The 19,365-nt window shown below is 39.8% G+C and overlaps 1 protein-coding gene across 4 annotated transcripts in view; it reads right to left on the bottom strand.

The window, feature by feature from the left end:
* Nucleotides 1-7,791: 7,791 nt before the first annotated feature.
* arid1b (AT rich interactive domain 1B (SWI1-like)) overlaps nt 7,792-19,365 on the bottom strand; it is a 349,190-nt gene continuing 337,616 nt past the window's right edge. For all 4 annotated transcript variants that reach the window (XM_052011358.1, XM_052011361.1, XM_052011359.1 and 1 more), the window contains 2 exons: nt 14,744-14,874; nt 7,792-12,936 (listed from right to left, as the gene is read on the bottom strand). In XM_052011358.1, the coding sequence (XP_051867318.1) occupies nt 11,191-12,936; nt 14,744-14,874 (1,877 nt within the window). In that variant the 3' untranslated portion in view covers nt 7,792-11,190. The remainder of the gene's footprint in view (nt 12,937-14,743; nt 14,875-19,365) is intronic.

The following is a 19,365-nucleotide window of genomic DNA, read 5'->3' on the forward strand; positions in this document are numbered from 1 at the left end:
TGTTCTGCCATTTAATAAGATCATCACTAATCTTATATCTCAATGCCATTTTCCTGCACTAAACCCTCATTCCCTGACAATCCTAATATCCAAGAAGTCTATCCACCTATCTTCAAGATACTCAGTGACCTAACCTCCACAGCCCTCTATAGAGAATTCCAAAGACTTACTTCCTCTGAGTGAAGAAATTTCTTCTCATTTGTCATGAATGGCTGACCCATTATTTTTAGACTGTCGCCCAAGTTATAGACATCCAAGTTAGGGTTCCTATCTCATCAAATGCCTTGAGAATAGATGCACTGGTTAGCATCTTCCAAATTTCATAGACTTGGGAATGGTTCTCACAGATTGTAAGGTAGCAAAATGAAATCTGGCTATTTATGAGGAAGAGAGAGTAAGGGAGACTATAGACCAGTGAGCCCAATGTAAGTAATGTGAAAATGCTAGGATTTATTATTAAGGAACTGGTACAGGGTTCTTTCTAAACAGTAGGATTAAGCAGATTTTACATTGATTTATGGAACAGAAATCATTTTCAACAAAGTTTTGTTTTTGCAGTTGCAACCAGTGGAATGGAGAAGGGAAAACCAGCTGTTGTGTATTTGGACATTTCTGAAGACCTTTGATAAGGTGTCACAGAGAAAATGTCATACAGGACTTGACAGGGTTGATGTGGAGTGGATGCTTTCACTGGCTGGGGTATCTAGAACCCGGGATCAGAGTCTCAAAATAAAGGGTCTGTCATTCAAATGAGAATTGAGAAGGAATTCCTTCATCCAGAGTGGAGTGGGTCTTTGGAATTCTCTGCTCGAGAGCTGCAAATGCTCGGTCAGTGAAGATATTCAACGCAGAGATGGATAGATCATTGGCTATGAATGGAATCAAGGGATGTGGGATAAGCGCCGGACAGTTGAGCTGTTGTAAAAAAAAAATCAGCTATGATCTTATTGAAAGGCCTGCTTCTAATTCTTATGTTCTAATTTCATATGCTTCAGTGAGAAGTTTTCACCTTCTCAACAATAAATGGTCTAAACCCAATCTGCTTAATTTCTCACAAGTCAAATTCTGCATTGCAGGAATCAGTCTGGCAAAACTTTGCTTCTCTCTCCCCCACGAGCATTTCCTTGCTTGGGTAGGGAGCTCAGACCTCTACATTATTCCCAGATACATTCTCATCAGGGTCCCTTATAATTCCAGTGAGTCATCTTCAGTGTTGTACTCAAATGCTCTTGCAATAAAGGCCAACACGCTGTTTGCCTTCATAATTGCTCACTGCACCTGCTTGTTAACTTGCAGTGATTCTTAACTGAGCAGACCTACCTCATAAAAGGTGAATGACTTTTTTTCCCCCCACATTAATTCCACCTGTCATGTCTTTCCCCCATTCACATAGCCCATTCCCCACAGCCCCTGCTGGCACCAGCAGTGTTTGCTCTGTAAATTTGGATGTATTACACTTGATCCCCTCTTCTCAATCACTGATACAGATTGTAAACAGCTGGGGCCACAGCACCATTCTCTGTTGGAAGGGCTGCCACTGTGTCCTGGTTATGCAAATGATTAAGGGCGATGTGTAAGAAACAGGTTGAGCATGTGGGGTGGAGGTCCCCCTATGGAATCCCATGCCAGTGGAGTGGCCCACACATCTCTCTTGACCTTGAAGTCTCTTGCTCCACTTTGGTCGCTTTTCATGCTTAGCTTTCACTTGTATAATTTCAATCCCTTTAGCTATTCAGCGTATCCTGTACATGTCTTTCATTCTACGTCTTTTTTTTCTCCATGATTCTGGTATCTTTTTAACCACCTTCTATTTTCCATTTAAGCATGTCATTTATTTTCTTTCCCTGCTGTGAATATCCTGGATGCTGTTTATCTGTTATCTTCCCAGTCTGATGAAAGGCACAGGCTTGTAACATTAGTTGCTCTGTGCTCTCCGCAGGGGCTGCGTCTCCAGCCTATTGGGCTTTTGCTTCAGAGTTCCAGCACATAAAATATTTTTCTTTTGCCTCATACAGACTGCGGCGAGTGGCATTCTATTCGGCAGAAAGCGAGTGTCAGTGGACACTGCAGTGGATCCTTACTAAAATGTGTTCTTGGGTGGGAGGACATGTTTTGATTCACGTGTGAATCTCTTAGAATAGAACCTTGCTATTTCACGTTAATATTTTATTTTAGTAGATCATTTCCTTAGACTCTCAACTGACATCTACATGTGCTAAGTTTAAGAAAAAATGATTTTGTATCACTAATTTCACAGGTGAGGACTGGCATGGTATGATCTCAAGTCTGGTATTTATAAGGACAATGTTACGATGCAATTTGGAGGCACTGGAGTTCTGGAGAAAAATCAGAAGTGAAAAGTAAAAGCAAGATACCCAAAGGCTGCAATCCATTTCAATGATCCTCCTGGGTGTGCTGCTGTGGGCTGTGAAGAGTAGAAAGGACAGATTATCCCCCAACAATTGGCGTAGACCACAAAGGCACGGTTGGAGGTCACCAATGAAATGAGCAACCAGAGTCTACTTGCTAGAATTAGTGCAGGCATCAATTTTATAACCGAACCAGGCAAGTACAGATCCATGTTCAGCCACATTCTATTGTGTACAACCTTGTCACTTTTCCCTTGTGAACATACTCCAACAGATCATTCCTCATGTAGGTACACTCAACCCTTCATGCATCATTAGAACACCAAGGAGAGGGTCAGGGAAGGAACCAGAAAAAGCCCACCAGTTATCTAGGAGCCCCCACCTGCAAAAGAGGTGGCAGAGATCACTGGCACTCTGCTATACTTGGATGGTGACAGAGGTGTTGCTCTCCCAGTGGGTGATACTTAAACGTCAGAAAGCCACACGGTGTACAAGACCAAACATTGATGGTAAAATAAATGAGTGAAACAAGATATTAAAAATGCTTTAACTTTCTTACCTTGCCAGTTCTAATAAATCTCTCATTGCTGACCAGGCTTTCACACGTGCAGAAGCCGGTAGAGGTAACAGGTAATTCTTTATAGGGCCTCTATCGTTCTGCTGCACCGTCACAGTACTGACACCAACCAAGCTCCAACTTAAGTACTCACAATTTGCAGTAAGACAGATATCTTGATCTAATCTTATCTTAATAAAGAACTAATGCATCTCTGTTTAGCCATCTCAGTTTTAAGCAGCAGCCCGGATAACTGATATTTCTGTCGCTCAAATCATTCCAATAAATCCATTCTGCAAATTCTCCCAGGTCCGACGTGCAATATGAAGTGCAAGTGCTCAGATCAGAACTGGACACAATATTCCACAAGGTCTAACCAATGATTTATACTTTACTGTATTGTCCTTGGTTTTGTTCTGAAAACAGTCTTATCAAATTGCCTCCTTCAATCCCCAGCTTTCGGTTTCTGCATCTCACAGCTGTACCATGGTTCATATTGCCTCTTCCTTTTTCCTGCAACAAGGTTAATCTACATTATACTGTGAAACTTTTTAATTTTCATGTTGGAGAATGGTGCTCTCATGCTTAGGAGACTTTGTGTTTAAATGGCACAGCCCTAGCCTCATACCAAATAAACAAGCTTTTTGGTTTCAGACTCGGCTTGCACAAGTGGTCTGAAGGAAAGAAAATGTATAGGTCTTTGCCTTGATAAAGCTTTTAAAACATGGAATATAAGAGAAGATAAAAAAAAACACATATTTCCGACACATTTGAAGTTTGCATTTTAAACCTGTATTCATTTTTTCTGCTAAATATTCTTCAACTCATCTCAAAAAAATAGTACAAGGCAAAGTTCCTCAGATATCACACTGCAGACAGCTTAATCACAAAATGCACCAAATACCAGGCCTATTGCTTAGTATGGTGGTTTGAATCAGGAAGTAATTGACCTTCATGAATTGGTGTCAAGATTTAATTTGAGATTTTCTAAAATATGGCCCAATTGCCAATGTAAAATGATAGTTGGAATACAATTGCTCAAAAAACTTTGTTTTAAACTTGCAGGATTTCCAAATCTCTGATCTCAAAGGATAAAGCATTTACATGCCAGCTACACACAGGATGACAAATTTCTGGCAGTCTGAACTGCAAAATTTATCAGGGAAAGGCAATCACTACTGTCAGTTGAAGTTTCTTTGTTATTAGCTCTTCCCTTTCAATAGACATGCTGTCAAAAAAAAACTGCTGAGTTAAGATATCATTTGATCCTCTGAGATAAAAGATCCTGCCTGTGAGGAACAAGATCAGATAGCTGGCAACGTTGACCATTTGAATATTAGAGAACAAACGTTTTTGAGGCAACTGAGAGGTTATCAAATTCACTTTTGTATCTTTCAGACTATTTTTTTTGAAGATTCCATGGAAAAAAAATGTACAAATGATTCTATGCTTTGGGAAGTCTGGGCTCACGTGTCTCATTTGTATAGAACTTTGGGAATTATATGCTGTCCAAGGACCTAATAACTTTAGCTCAGAACTGCCATAGTTTTGAAAGGACTGTTGAATGCTTTCACCTGGTCTCCACTTTGAAGAGTGCGCACTCATGCAAATGAACCACGTCAACCGCGCGGCCATCCTAGGATGGATTTAGCCATGACTGGTGAATGAACAGAGTCAGTTGTTCATCATCTTACCGAGATTTTCAATGTCACATGAGAAGCTATTGCAGATGCAGGGCTGGCTTTTGCAGCAGCCTTCACACAGCATTTGGGGCTCACCTGAACAAAACAAGGAACTGAGCATCTCCTTAACAAGACAGCAGAGTGCAAATTCAGCACTGTTCGCTGAATTCAGTCCAAAATCAAGTACGAGAACCTAAATAAATCAAGGGAAAGAAAGGAGGAATGCTTTTTCTAGCATCAATTGTAAGGTTAAGGGAGCATGTACAATTACCGAACTCACAGGCTGACTTAACTCAGACATTGCATAAAAACCCAGGAAGTAGTGAAGTGTCTCATCTGTGAAACTCAACTGTTTTCAGTTTTGAAAATCTGTAAAGCGGACATTATTTCCAAGGTCAACCATAACCGATGAAATTTGGTCCTATGAGCTAAATTTTGAGTATTTCTGTGACCAATTCCTCACAGTAAGTTATTTTGCTTTCTCCTGTTTTATCTCTTGGACATCATGGAGCTGTCAACATACTTTGGTTGATTGGCAGGACAAAGTACTTAAAGAGAACTAGTTAGAATTAATGGCGAAAAAGAAGGACCACAAGTTACAATACTTCCATTAAGGTGCAACATAATGACCAGGTAAGAAGCCTGTTCCGTGTTCGCGGTTCAGGCTTTCTCCACATGATATCCTCAATACCACGATTACCTCCACTTCCAACATTTATCAAGTTCTGCGTTCATTCAAAACTCTGCTCTCCGCTTTCTGACTCACACCAAGTCAAGTTTGTCGATGGTTATTCATATACAGTGGTCTCAGAGTCAGAGAGATACAGTCTGGAAACAGGAACCTTTGGCCTACCGAGTCCACATGGATCATCAATCACCCATTTGCACTAATCTCACGTTATACTGTGTTTTATTGTCCCCACATTCTCATCATCTCCTCCAAGATTCTACCACTCACCTATACACTAGGGGCAATTTAATTGCCCAATTAACCTACCAACCCTTCATCTTTGGAATGTGGGAGGAAACCGGAGCACCTGGAGGAAACCCACACAGCCATAGGGAGAACGTACGAACCGCACACAGACATTGCCTCATCTTTAACCTTCTGCCCTTGTGTGCAAAGTCTTCAATGCCTCTGCCTCTCTTTACTCCTTCTGCCCATTATTCGTGATACTATCTTTAGAGCATTGTTACAGCAGCAACAATGTTGTACTTGTTAGTGCCTTTACAGTAGTTTACATTTCCACCTGCTTCAGGACTATTGTCAACTAACATTTGATACCAAGCCACATAAGGAAGAAAATGTTCTGTCACAAAAGCTTGGTCAAAGAATGCCGAGAGGTATAAGAAATGAGAATTCCAGACCTGGAGTCTTGCCAGTTAAAGACAGAATTACCAACGGCAACTAACATTAGGGATGATTGCAACTGCAGAATCATAGGCACAGGACTGTACAATGTACAGAGATGTAAAGCTTGATATGGAGGGGTTTACTAACAAGGGTTGGTATTTAAAATAGAGGTGTCACTCAACCAGGAGCCAGTGTAAACAACAATCCTACACGGAAAGGATGAATTGCACGTGCACGTTAGGATATGGGTAGTGTTATTTTGGATAAATTCGAGTTGAAGCAGCTTAGAATGAGTGAGGTCAGCCAGGCTTGTGTTAGAACAATTAACAGGGGACAAAGGGAAGGATTAAAGTTTTGACAGCAGATGAACCAAGTTGGGGACAGAGCAAGGAGTTGAGCAGTCAGTGGTGGTCCAAGAAAAGTACCGAGGGTCTGGGAATGTGGCTCATTCTCTCTCAGCCTGTGGTGATTGGCAGCAATTGGACCTTGAAAATCAAAGTGTGCTGCAGATTGTGAATTTCCTCAGTCCCCTTGTGTTTCATTTGCCTACTTGTGAAAACAAGCATTCACCAATAAATCCCGGCACAGGTCACTTGTCCTTCTCTGGCTGCTTCTCTACAGGTGCTGTAGATCACTGTTACTTCTCAGAAACATAAATAAGTTTATGTCCCAACCACCTTTCCTTCCCTCCTCTCCCCCAACCTTTCAACTTTAGCCCAATTTGACCCAAACTCCTCTCATCATCTACCCCCTGCCCCCACACCAAACCCCCCCCCCTTCTTTCTTGGTCTGCAAACTCCCCTCCACCCAACCCAACCTCCTGATTTCAATGTATCCAAGTTTCTGAATCTGATTCTCATAACCACCCTTTGAATCCCGATCCTTACTTTTCCCTACTCTCATTCACCCTCTAAGCTGTTTTCTTCCTTTCTGCTCTACCAGCTGATCCTGCTTCCAGTTGGATCTCATTAAAATATTGTGGAGGGAGAACACAGGAGAATTATGACCCTGTTCTATGAGCTGTACCCTAAACACAGCATGCAAAAATGGGAGATAATGGACTGTCTCCCACACTGACTGTATCCAAGTATGAGATTCAGAAGAGGAAAGCTAATCTTGATAGAATCTGTGCAGTAAATTTTTGAGAATGATGGGAACTCACTATGAAACAATTTAATAATGCATCATCCAAGCTACTAAAACACTTTCATTGTTATCGGGCCCATAGCTATTCAGATCAAGCAGGATTCATGTTCTCCACTATACTGATAACATTTTACATCAGTCCTGGGTCATTAAAAAGATGGTCCTAACTGCTGATGGACTGAAAGGCAATGCTAAATATTAATTATGTATAAAAATAAAAATTTCCTATTTCAGTGCCGAGCAAGCAACAAATAGGTCATTAATACAAAGCACTATACAGCTACAAAGACTCAAGCATTACAGATTATTTTCCTAGAAAAAGCTTTTGTATTGATTTTGAGCTGTCACTAGAGGTCTCCAGCACAGTATCAAACAACCAATGTTAACCAGCAAAAAAAACAATGCTGCAAAAATATGTCAGTATTATTTTACTCTTACATAGGGCACATTATCAGATGCTTCAAAGCACTCATTGATTCAATCAAGTGCATGATGCTACCAGATACGACCTTCATAAATCAAGACATCTCTGACTACCACTTCTGATTTGGGTTTTCTCCCCCCACCACCGCAAAAAAGGTTTAATGGTTCTTAAAGATAATGTTCCTACAGGATGAGTAGGGGTTTAAGCTTTTATTTCTTTGTGGTTAATTTTTGTAAGTTTTCTGTGGCTCTAAAGCCCCTTCTGGTGCTTCAAGTTTCATGAAAAAGATTGTCAAAGGCAGCAGCCAAGATGTCACTGGCTCATGAAAACTCTTCTCAGTAAGATACCCTGGCTGCCCAATCAAAAACATTTAAATTGCAGCATGAATTCATGCATAACACAACGCTCAGTGTTTCAAATTCGATTATAATCAGGTTTAGCAAACATAACAATAGCAACTTGTAATTATTTTTACACCTTTAATGTAACAAAACGTCCCAAGGCGCTTCACAGGAATGCCAACAAATAAAATTTGACACGAGTCACACAAGGAAATATCTAAGCAGGTGACTCTGTCAAAGAGGTAGGTTTTAAGGAGCACCTTAAAAGGAAGAAAGGTAAAACAGAGAATTCCAGAATCTGTGTTTCTGGGAGCTCAAAGCACAGCTGAGAATAAAGTGATTAAGTTCAGAGATGATCAATGAGACAAAAATGGATGAATGCAGGATTCTTGGAGGATTGCAAAGGGTAAGGCCATGGTAGAATGACATCACAGATGGGATTTTTAAAATAGAAGTTTGCTTAATGAGAAGTCAATGGAAGTCAGTGAGCAGAGGGTGTTGAGATGATCAGGTTTAGGTATGTTTTGAGTCATGGGCAGCAGAGTGCCTGAAGTTTCAAGTGAGGCCAGATTTGAATACAATGGAGTTATCCAGGCTAAAGGTAACAAAGGCATGGATGAGAGTTTCAGCATCAAATGATCAGGCAATGTTTATGGAGGCAAAAATAGGCTCTAACAACATGGGTATGTGGTCCAAAGATCACATCACGGACAAATCTGACAGTTACCAGCAGTTTTAGGCAGATGTCAGGGAAAGGTAGATGGGGTCACTCTCTGGGTAACAAATTTTGTGACAGACACTGGCTTTGGTCTCCCCAATATTTAGTGGAAGGAAGCTTCTCCTCATCCAGTATGGGATGTCAGACAAGCTGTATGACTATTTAGAGGCATGGTGGTGGTGTTAAGGGAGGTGATACTGAGATAGATCTGTGTTTTCTTAACATTGGTATGGAAACTGTCGAGGAGCTGTTGGATGTTTTTGTTGAGAGGCTGCATGTAGATGAGAAGTAGAAGAGGGCCAAGGACAGACCTTAGGAGACACCATGAGTAACAGTGCAGGAGGAGAAGGAGGAGCCATTTTAGGTGATTCCCTGGCAATGAATGGAAATTATCCTTATATTTTGTGAGTACAGTTACTTACAGCTGGAAAATGGCAGATAGGTATTGGAGGAGAATGTTGCGGTTAACAACGTCAAGGAATGTAGGCAGCTGAGAAACAGGAGGGGAAATAGATTACCCTTCTCACAGTCACATAAAATGTCATTTGTGAATTCAAGAGCTATTTTGGTGTGACTAGAGAGATTCAACCAAAGAGCTTTCAGCACTGGGATGATAGTGGATTTGAAGGGATGATGAATGGTAGCTTACAGAACTATTTAAAAATCAGTTAACAGGGAAGTTTCCTGGTCAGCATTTTAGTTAATAGTGATGCAAAACCAGGTGGTAGGTCCGGTCTCTCAGACAAGTTTGGAAGGGCTATTCGGGTGACAGAAAGAAACTAGAAGCAAAGATAGAATCCGGATACTGAAATTCCCCAACAATTTTAACTATGATATGCAAGTTGCTGAATGACAGATGGCCCACTACCTGGCAATACTTTTCAACTAGCTGAATGATCAATACGACATTTTGTCATGTACATTTTGTCAGATTCAATACAGCAAAGGAGAGGCTTCTCTAAATGTTAAACTTGATACAAGTAATTGCAAATTGAAAACTCCCATAAATAACATAACAGTACAACTGGTAAAAGAAAATCAAATGATTGTGTCAAAGGTTGCATTGCTGTTTCAGAGTTCAGACAGAATCAGGTCAGATGACCCTTCCACTATGTATCCTTCTTTCAGGCCATCCATGACTATGTTACATCAGTATTTTAAAGTATCATTGATCAGGGTATCCTGCTGCTTCTGGGACCTCTGTTGCACCAAGGCCTGTCCACGTTTAGAACAATGACAGAAGAGAAATCGATGGCCAAGGCAACTAATTTTTCCTGCAGTACAATTACATTTTTCCACCATAAAATTAAATTCTAAGCAGTACAGGCAGAATCTTCCAAAGCATTTGCATCCATTAAAAAAATTATTCAAGAACAATCATCACAGCACTTAACAAGATTTAATGTACATTTATTCTTAACATGTGGAACATATAGTATAAAGATTTTATACTGAATAAATGATATTCATTAAGCCAGAGGAAAAGGAGGAATTTACATCAATGTTTTTAACTACATTATCTGAAATACAAATATGCTGATTCGCATCACTGAAAAATTTCTGAAATTGTGTTTCTTCATTTTTTTTAAATTTCTGATCATTACCTGTACTTAACCTTTTCCACACCTTGATTACGAAGCAAAATGTGATCAGCTGCTCTCCTTGAAATAGAGCACAACTTTATACATACAGAAACTTGTACATCACCCTCATAGGAGATATGGCCAAAAATATATAATAAAAAAAATAATTAAAATCTACCACTTTTTTTAAACCTTACCACATCATGGAGAAAGGAAAACTGTAAACCTCATTCTAAAAGAAACAAAAAAAACCAAACACAACAGAAATAGTTTGAGGGTATGTGCAATGTACAACTTCTATATACATTACAGCCCTTTGGCTGTTGGAAAAAAATATCAAAAGATAAACTGAGTGAACTAAGAGACTGCTGAGGACTGTCATACTGTGGAAGGTCAAGAAAGGTATGAATATGACAGTATCATGAGGAAGCAACTTGTGTTTATCATCACTTTCTCTCCCAGCCCCCCAACCCAGGTCAACAGTTGTTTGCTGCTAGACTAATGCATTTTTATATTTTGTGTTTTACAGTTGACTATGCACACCTTTTTTTGATCCCCTATACCTAGATCACTAAGTTCTATTGCACAGCGCTTTCTGTGGTGTGTACATTTCAAAATTAATCTGTTTTTTCCCCATTTTTTTTCCTTTTTTAACTGGTAAAGAATATTTAATTGTACAATGTTTGCCACATTTCAAAATTCACCTGTTTTGCTTCCAAAAATATCATACAAACATGAAAGAAACACCCAAAGGGAATCTAGGGATAGAGATGACCCCAACTGTACTAGACAGCAACTTTGGTTAAAAAAATGTTTTAAAAAGTACTTATACACATACAGCAAATATTTATTTCCATCTTATATTTGACCAATTTGACTACTTTTTTTAAAGCCCAATTTCTTTAGTAAACGGGGCATAGGAGCAAAGGTTACTTTTTTGTTGGATAAATAATAGAAACAGCCAATCAAATGCAACTTCTTTGTCTCCACTCACACATGCTTGGCTTCCCACTTCTGTCATAACTGACCAATCATGAACAGTGTATCACAAATGACAGATGCAACCATAGAGTTCAGAACAGATGATATAGAAATATCTAGCAAGCGACCCTCGTGTAAAACAAATTCAGAGCGGTTCTCTTCTACTCTAGCCATGGCAAGTAAAGCCTTGGCTGCCCGACACATCATGTGCACACTGGTTGGCTCAATCGGCGGAGGCTGCATGTGCATCAGGTTAGGTTGACTGTGCTGAAGTTGGGCCACAGTGAGGCCATCCTCAAGAAAGCTGATCAGGTTGCTGATGCTTCCTTTTTGCACAGCAATAGCTCTTGCAACCAACGTGTCTCCCTGGGCAAAGTTTGACAACAGAGCAACAGACATTTCTCGGCAGACTGAAATTCTCCGGTCCCCCACGTACCTAACCAAAGTAGCATATAGTTTCTCCTGACGGCTGAATGGGGGAGTTGCCAGGATGAGATCCACGTTATTGTCCTGAATGCTGAGTTTACATAAAGTTTCCAACACAAGTCGCTGTGGTGACAGGACTGAATTCAGTCCCACTGTTGGGAAAGGATCCTGGGCTTCTGCTGAAGGACATACCATCCAGTGTAGCAAGCCATCCAAAATTGGCAAACAAATGCTTTCTGGGTATATAGACAGGTCCAGCTGCCCAGAAATGTTGGCTAATGTAACTAAGGTGTTCTCCCGTAAAACCTCAAGGCAATCCCACCACCATTCGTCTTTGCTGCAGGCTACTCCTTCATCCTCTTCTTCCTCTTTCTCATATGTCCGTGGTGTTCGCTTTCTTTCTGGATGCTCGTGATGAAGCAATATCAGCTTTCCCAAAATGAGTATTAGGCCCGAGTGCTTTGACATTTCAATGTCATTCCCAGGCACAAAAGACAAGCTACGAACTATATTTGACACACAAATACAACGCTTTGCCAAAGAGTCCCGCCAGTCAGAGATTGTGCACAATGGAGTCTCATCACGGCTGCAAGGCTCATCCTCCAATAACTTTATACTTCTGTGTTTTTTTGCCTGGTGGATGCCAAAGAGAAATTTACTGCTTTCTGTCTCAGAAGCCGAACCATTGGAATGGTCTTCTGGCAAGGCACCTGGCCGAGCTGACAACACATCATCTATCGTCGCTGTGATACTCTTTTCTGGCTGCTCTTCTGTACTGATGCTTTCTTTGTTCTCATGCTCTTTCGTCTTTTTCTCTTTAGTTGGTATACTTAAGCATCCCGTCACCCTCTTGCGTGACAATATTTCCATTTTGCTCTCAAAATGGGTCTGAATGTGCTCTGTTGTGTCACCTCCACCAATTTTCCAATGGAGCAATCCACTGTCAAACTCCTGAACTCGACCAAGTTTATTCGTGCGGTCTACAACAAAAAGGTCCTTCTTCTTGACAATCTTCAATGGTAGCCTGTCAAATTTACTGGCTTGTTTTGGTTTTTCTTCACCAAGTTGCAAATCACCTGCTGCAAAGTTGACTTGACTGTCTTCACTTTCTGATTGATCATCTTCTTCCTGATCATCATCGTCGTCGTCATAGTCATCATCATCATCAATTTCTTCCCCCTCTTCCTCCTCCATGATATCATCTTTAGTACAGTTAACATCATCTTTCTTAAATACATTGGGATCAAGCAGAGCCTTCTGACCTGGATCTCCAACCTCGTACTCTTTTAAAATTCCAAATATTTCTATCAAGCATCTTCTGAAATATTCTACCAGAAGTTCCAGGAAACCAGACAACTGCAACAAAAACAGAAATAAAAGTTCTTATCTTCAGAACTTCAAGCACATTCTTCTACATGCACTTTAAATTTAGGCTTTCAAATAAACTTATTTAAATGGCATTAGGTCCCTAATCTGTAGAGCATTTGATCCAAAATGGAGTATTTTGATTTCTGTTCATGCCGCCGGTACAAACCGGGCCAGTTGTACTACTGAGTATCATTTCAATTGCAATGTATATTTTCCTTCCATTTTTAACCCTCTTCTTTTCTGATTTTAGCTGCATAATTTTAATGCTGCATTTATACTATAAACAGTTATACAATTATTATTTTTAGCTAAGCTACACAGACTTTCAGAAATTAAGATAGAAGTTCATATTCAATATTTTGAAAACCACTCTGGAAGAATAAAAAAGATCACTCAATTTTAATGATATTATGTCAGCAGCATACTTCTCAAAAATCAGTTCAAAAATAAAGTTCAGTTTTTCCAAAATATTTAATAAAACTTTGCTAACTTGGTGGGCAAGGATGATTTGGGCCAAGGGGCCTGTTTCCGCACCGTACAACACACTAGTAGTATAATGGGTCTATTTTGCAGTGTTCATTATAACTAATTTATTTACGTGTGATTAATTAAGAATTCTGACATTTATTCATTAACATCTTGCATATTGCTCCAAAAGCAACAGAACAACAACTACTATCGTGCTCAATGAACTACTAAAGATCAGTGGACATCACAGAAGTTGAAGATTTCAGGAAGACATGACTGATGAAAGACAACTGCCAGATGTACTTTACAATAGAAAAACACTGAAAATGTTGCAGGGAAGAATTTCAGGAAGTAATAACTAAATGATAATGCAAAATACTGCAGCTGCTGAAGATCCAAATCAAAAAAAAACTTCTGGAAATACTGAGTAGCTGAGCCACAATCCATTTGGAGAAAAAAATTAACATTTTTGGTTATTAATTTTCATCAGAACAGTTTTGATGAAAGTTCAGCAAAACCTGTTTAGTGTTTCCTGGTAAATATATCTTTTTAGCTCTGGTACCTATCTTCTGTTTTTTTCCTACATCTTATCTGGTGCCTCAATATCCTCGAGAGGAAAAAAAAAATCTGCAAAGCTATGAATGATTAAGTACAGCTATTTAGATAGCTCTTACAGCTGAAAGACACAGTGAGATGAACAGCTCATTGTTCTATTTGATTCTATGATTCAAATTATATTCTTCCTTCAGTTTTTAAGTCCATTGCCTGGTTAATAAACTGAAACCTCAAAATTCCTTTGAATGTTCACAGTCAAATGTGCCAAGGATACATTACCATACCCAACCAAATAGCTTGACTTGATCAGTCTAAATTTAAAGCTGCTCATTTTCTTAATAGATGAATCACCACAACCATGGTGTTACAGCATGCACTACGATCTCAAAATCCCTGGCTTAGTTTAAGCAGAATTTGCGACTACATTACAGTCTTCCATCCTGTTTTCTGATTGGTTTGACCACAGTGCATTGAAGAGAATCTTGAGGAACCAACTCCAGTAGTTGAAAGAAATGCAATAGAATTGATTATCACTACAGAACCCAACTAGTTAGTCTAATTTCTCTGATTGCTTGAGCAGAAAATGGCTTTTAAATTATGATATTCACAGGAATACAAAATGCACAAATTTGCATGAAAAAATAACGATTAGTTGGAGAGGAAATCAGTTCTACATCCACCATCAGCAAACTTGGACTGAAACAGAACTCTCAGATAATAGGATCACAAAATTCCAAAACACAATGTCTTCATTTCAAGTAGGTTTATTTACCTGGGAGAGGTTGAACGTCGCTACAGTGCTATCATCATAAAGTAAGATGTTGATGGTATCCAGAGCCCAAGTGCTTTCAGCCAAAAGGCCAGACTTGAGGGACATCATAACCCGCCATGCCTCTGGGGCTCCTGAAAAATCATGAATAGCAGTTCAAACAGGAGTTAGTCAAACCTGAAATCCTCAGCTGATCAAATTGACACTAACTGTTGGCACATATATGTATGAAATAATGGAAGAACTGGCATATGGCCATTAATGTTAGGGAATGTTTAGAATGTGTTTCATGAATGCAAGCTTTGCTGATGTATTAACATCCCGGATTCTGGTAATTCAGTATAGGGGGCATGGTTACAAAATGATTATGTTACTGCACAGGTAACTCAAAAGCTTGAACCCACCTGAGAACTTGAAATTCAACTTAATAAACCTTTAGTAAAAAGCTAGTATCAGTTATAGTAACAGTGAAACTGCTGGATTGTCCTACTGGGTCCAGTTCATCAATCTACTCATTTGACCCTTGTGTAACTCCCTACCACACCAATATAGTTAATGCTCAACTGCTCAAATGACCTGCCAAGTCGCTCAGTTTAAAGGGCAGTTGAATAAGCCTCACCAGCAAGGCAACAATTCTGTGAACAAATAAAGAGAAAAATCAGATTACATGGAATTCAGAAATGTAGTTAATTGCAAGGAGGAAAGTAATGGACTAAAGGAGGTTGCAAAAAGATAGGTGAAATCGGATAACAGGATGTACAAAGTGCTTTAATGGGGGAGAAATAAGAGGCATTGGAACATCCAACACTGCCTGTTCTCATGTGGGATCTCTGCTGGTGCATTTATCTTTTCTGGCTGTGCTAGTCCCACTGCCCTTCTGGCCTCAGTGCCATTCCATGAGGTGAGTCCATGAGCAGTGACCAGGCCTTGAGCAGGGCAAACTGAAGCCCTATCCTGGTTAAAGTACATATTTAAATGTGCAAAACTGATGTTCTTCAAGAAATGTAAAGCTCAAAAAAAGTTTGTTTTAGTTTAAGTTCATTTAGTCTGTGAAAATTTAAATAAAATTCCTTGACCTTCTGTAACCTGATTATATTAAACAGCTGTGTGAAGAGTTTTCAATGCCATTAACAACAATTTCAGTTAATCAAAAAAAGCATGAAGCTCTAATGGCTGGGATTAGTTTGGGCAATGGTATTCAGATTGGACTTTGAAGTTACTCTACACTTAGTTACTCTTAACCTTGTGTTAAATTTTTAATTTTCTTTTAAAGGCACACACATATTCATACAATTTTTAACAGCTTTTTTCCAATTGGATTGAGACATCACTTATACTCAAGGACGACAGATTGTGTTGGCATCATGCCCCATTCATTTTAGAAAGGATACTCTGGTAATTTAAAACATAAGGAAATTGCTTCTGAAGAACCGCCAATGAGGTGGGATTTAGAGAGGTCATAAGAAATATAAGGGATAGTCCGTTCAGTCAGCTCTACAATTCAGTAAGGTCATTTGCTGATCTTTTACCTCAGTGAACTTTAATGCATGAGCTCCATATCCTTCAATTCTCTTAATTTCGAAAAATCTATTGAACTCTGTCATGAATATACTGAGCTATTGATCTCTGTTTTGAATATACTGAACTGATCTTCCACAGCCTTCTCAGGTAGAGAATTCCAAAGATTCACTGCTCTCTGGGTGCAGGAATTACTTTTCATCTTTCTCCTGAATGGCCGATCTTCAATTTTCAGATACCTCCGCCAGAGGAAACATATGACCAATATTTAGCCCATCAAGTTCTGCAGAATTTAAGTAGGCTTCAATCAGATCATCTCTCATTTGCTTAACTCAAGGGAGTATAGACCAAGCCTGCTCAATCTTTCCTCATACAACAATCTGGTGAACCTAGACTACTCTCCTCTTTTGCAAGGATATCTATCTTTGGGTAGGGAGACCAGGCATGTTTGTGATATTCCTAATCTGGTCCCACTAGGACCCTACCTAATTGAAGCAAGACACCTCTACCTTGGTAATGAAATGTTCTTGCAATAAAGGCCAACATGCTGTTTGCCTTTTTCATTGCTTGCAGTAACTGCATGTTAACTTTCAGTGACTTATGCAAAAGTGCAGCCAGGTCCTTCTAAACACCAACACCTTTCAACCTCACACTACGTAAAAAAAATATTCTACCATTCCATTTTTTTCTACCAAACTGGATGTCCTCATGTTTTTTTCCACATCGTCCAGTTAACCTGCCTCTATCCCCAAAGCCTCCCTGCATCCTCCTCACAGCCCGCACTGTCACCCAGCCTTATATCATCGGAAAGCTCTAATATATTGCCATTGATTATCTCATCCAAATCACTGACAGACTGTGAACAGTCGTGGCCCCAGAAATGATCTGAGCAGCCACAGCCTCCGAATTCAAAACTGAGCCACTTATTCCTACTTTGTTTCCACCTGTTGAACTAATCCTCAATCCGCACCAGAAAACTATTCCCTATTACCATGCACTTAATTTTGTTTAATAACCCCTTATACTGCACCTTCTCAAAGTCCAAATACACAACTGGTTCACCCTTTTTATTCTGCTAGTTACAAACTCAAATAATTCCAGCAGATTCGTCAAATGTGATTTCAGCTTCATAAACGCACATTGAGCCTGCCCCATCTTTTTATTATTTTCTAAGTGTCCTGTTACCACTTTCTCAATTACAGATTCCAGCAATCTCCATACTATTCAGGACAGGCTAATTGGTCAATAGTTGCCCACTTCTCTCTCTCTCTCAACTTCCTTGAATTCTAGGGTTACATTTGCCACCTTGTGTTCTGTGGGAACCATTTAAGAATCAATTTTGGAAGATGACAACCAGGGCATCCACTTCAAAACCTTCAATGCAGATCAAGTTCTGGGGACTTATTTCCTTTCTGTCTGAGATTATTACATCATGAAGTTCGGAAGTGAGGATGCTCAGCAATGATCGCAGAGTGTTCAGTTTCATTTGTCTTTCCTCAAATTTATGCTTAAAATGCAGCAACACCCAGACAACATTCAGGTTTATGTTTACAAATGGCAAGCAACACAGGAAGGTTATGCTCAGCATGTGCACAGGAGCACCACCATCTCCACTTTTGCACCAAGTCATCCACCAGCCTGATGAATACAGCTGTTATTTTATTGTCAATGAGTCATTAAACTGGACCTCCCTATGTAACAGCACTGGGGGGGGGGGGGGGGGGGGGGGGAGCACTTCCACCGCATGGACTGGGGGCCGCGTCTCACCACCACCTTCTATTTGAAGAACAAATAAAAATTGGTAATAAATGTTGGCATTGGTAATGTTGCACGTAACCCTTGAAGAAATAAAAGATACTCAGGTTGTTGCTTGATTTTTGCTGATGGTAACTTCGTGTAAAGTCGTGCAGTTTGATACCTATTTAAAATGCATTACTAAATCCTTATTTTATCACTGTAAATTTCTGCATCCAAATATAAGCTGAATTGACTTTAGCAACAATTACGCTCTTCAGCTGAAGGGAAGTGTTGCAGCACCTCCATAAAGACTGCAGGATGTAATTACACAAGTTTCCAGAGGTAGTTTTTGTAATAAAGGATGAAAAAATACATTTATATACTTCCATTTGCAACATTGGGATGTCTTTAGGCAATTTATATCTAATGAAATACTTCTGCAGTTCAGTCACTGTCCCAATCTGCCCTAAGTTAATTTGAGCACAGTATGGCACCATCAAGAGCCATGATTTCAACAATGTTTGTGACACTACTAGAGGGCAAACTCCCTTGTTTACCTTCAGAGTCCTGGAATCTTTTATATTCACTTGCACAAGCAGGCACACAGTGGTTTAAATGTCACGGCTGAGAGATTTCACTCCTGTATTTCTGCACTCTGAGGTGTTGGCCTGGATCAGATGCTCACTTCTTTGGAGTGAGGCTGAAACCTCAAACCTACAGACTCAAGAGCCAAGTTTGCTACTACTGCAAATGGAGATACATGGAGATACACGAGGGAAAAGGGCAGCAACAGTGCACACAGAATCAAGATATTAACTATATTGATATAAAAAGAAATGTAATACAAAGAGAGAAATCTCTTGTAGTCAAATCTAAATTATTTACAGATCTTAACAGAGATCCACTGCCAAGGTTTGCACAATTAAAATTTTCAAGCTCTCTCTGATACCACCTCATATCATTGCACTAAATCCTCGATAATGGCATTTCAATCAAAAACCCACAATGGGGGTTTGTAGGATGCACAAACTTGGCTAATCCAGAAAACTGCATGTTTCATACACCATTAATAACACTCCCTTCTGCCTTTACCTGCATTTCTCTTTCTCTCTTCACATGGATCACTAGTAAGCTATAGCTCTCCTGCCTCCTGCTCCCAACCCCACAAAAACATCTATGGTTTAAAACCTTCAGCAGTTTGGTGATGGAAAAAAAAGGCAGAAATCTCCTTTCTCTCACCCTCCCCGACTCCTCCAATCCCGTCCCCACAAATCCGACATCGTAATTTTTCACTTCCCCCTCCACCTCCTCCTCTCCCAAGTCCTTAGCTGTCTACTGTTAAGGTAATGACAAGATGAAGCAGCATACAG

The sequence above is a fragment of the Pristis pectinata genome, chromosome 3 (genome assembly GCF_009764475.1).
Source record: "Pristis pectinata isolate sPriPec2 chromosome 3, sPriPec2.1.pri, whole genome shotgun sequence".
NCBI classification, from domain to species: Eukaryota; Metazoa; Chordata; class Chondrichthyes; order Rhinopristiformes; family Pristidae; genus Pristis; species Pristis pectinata.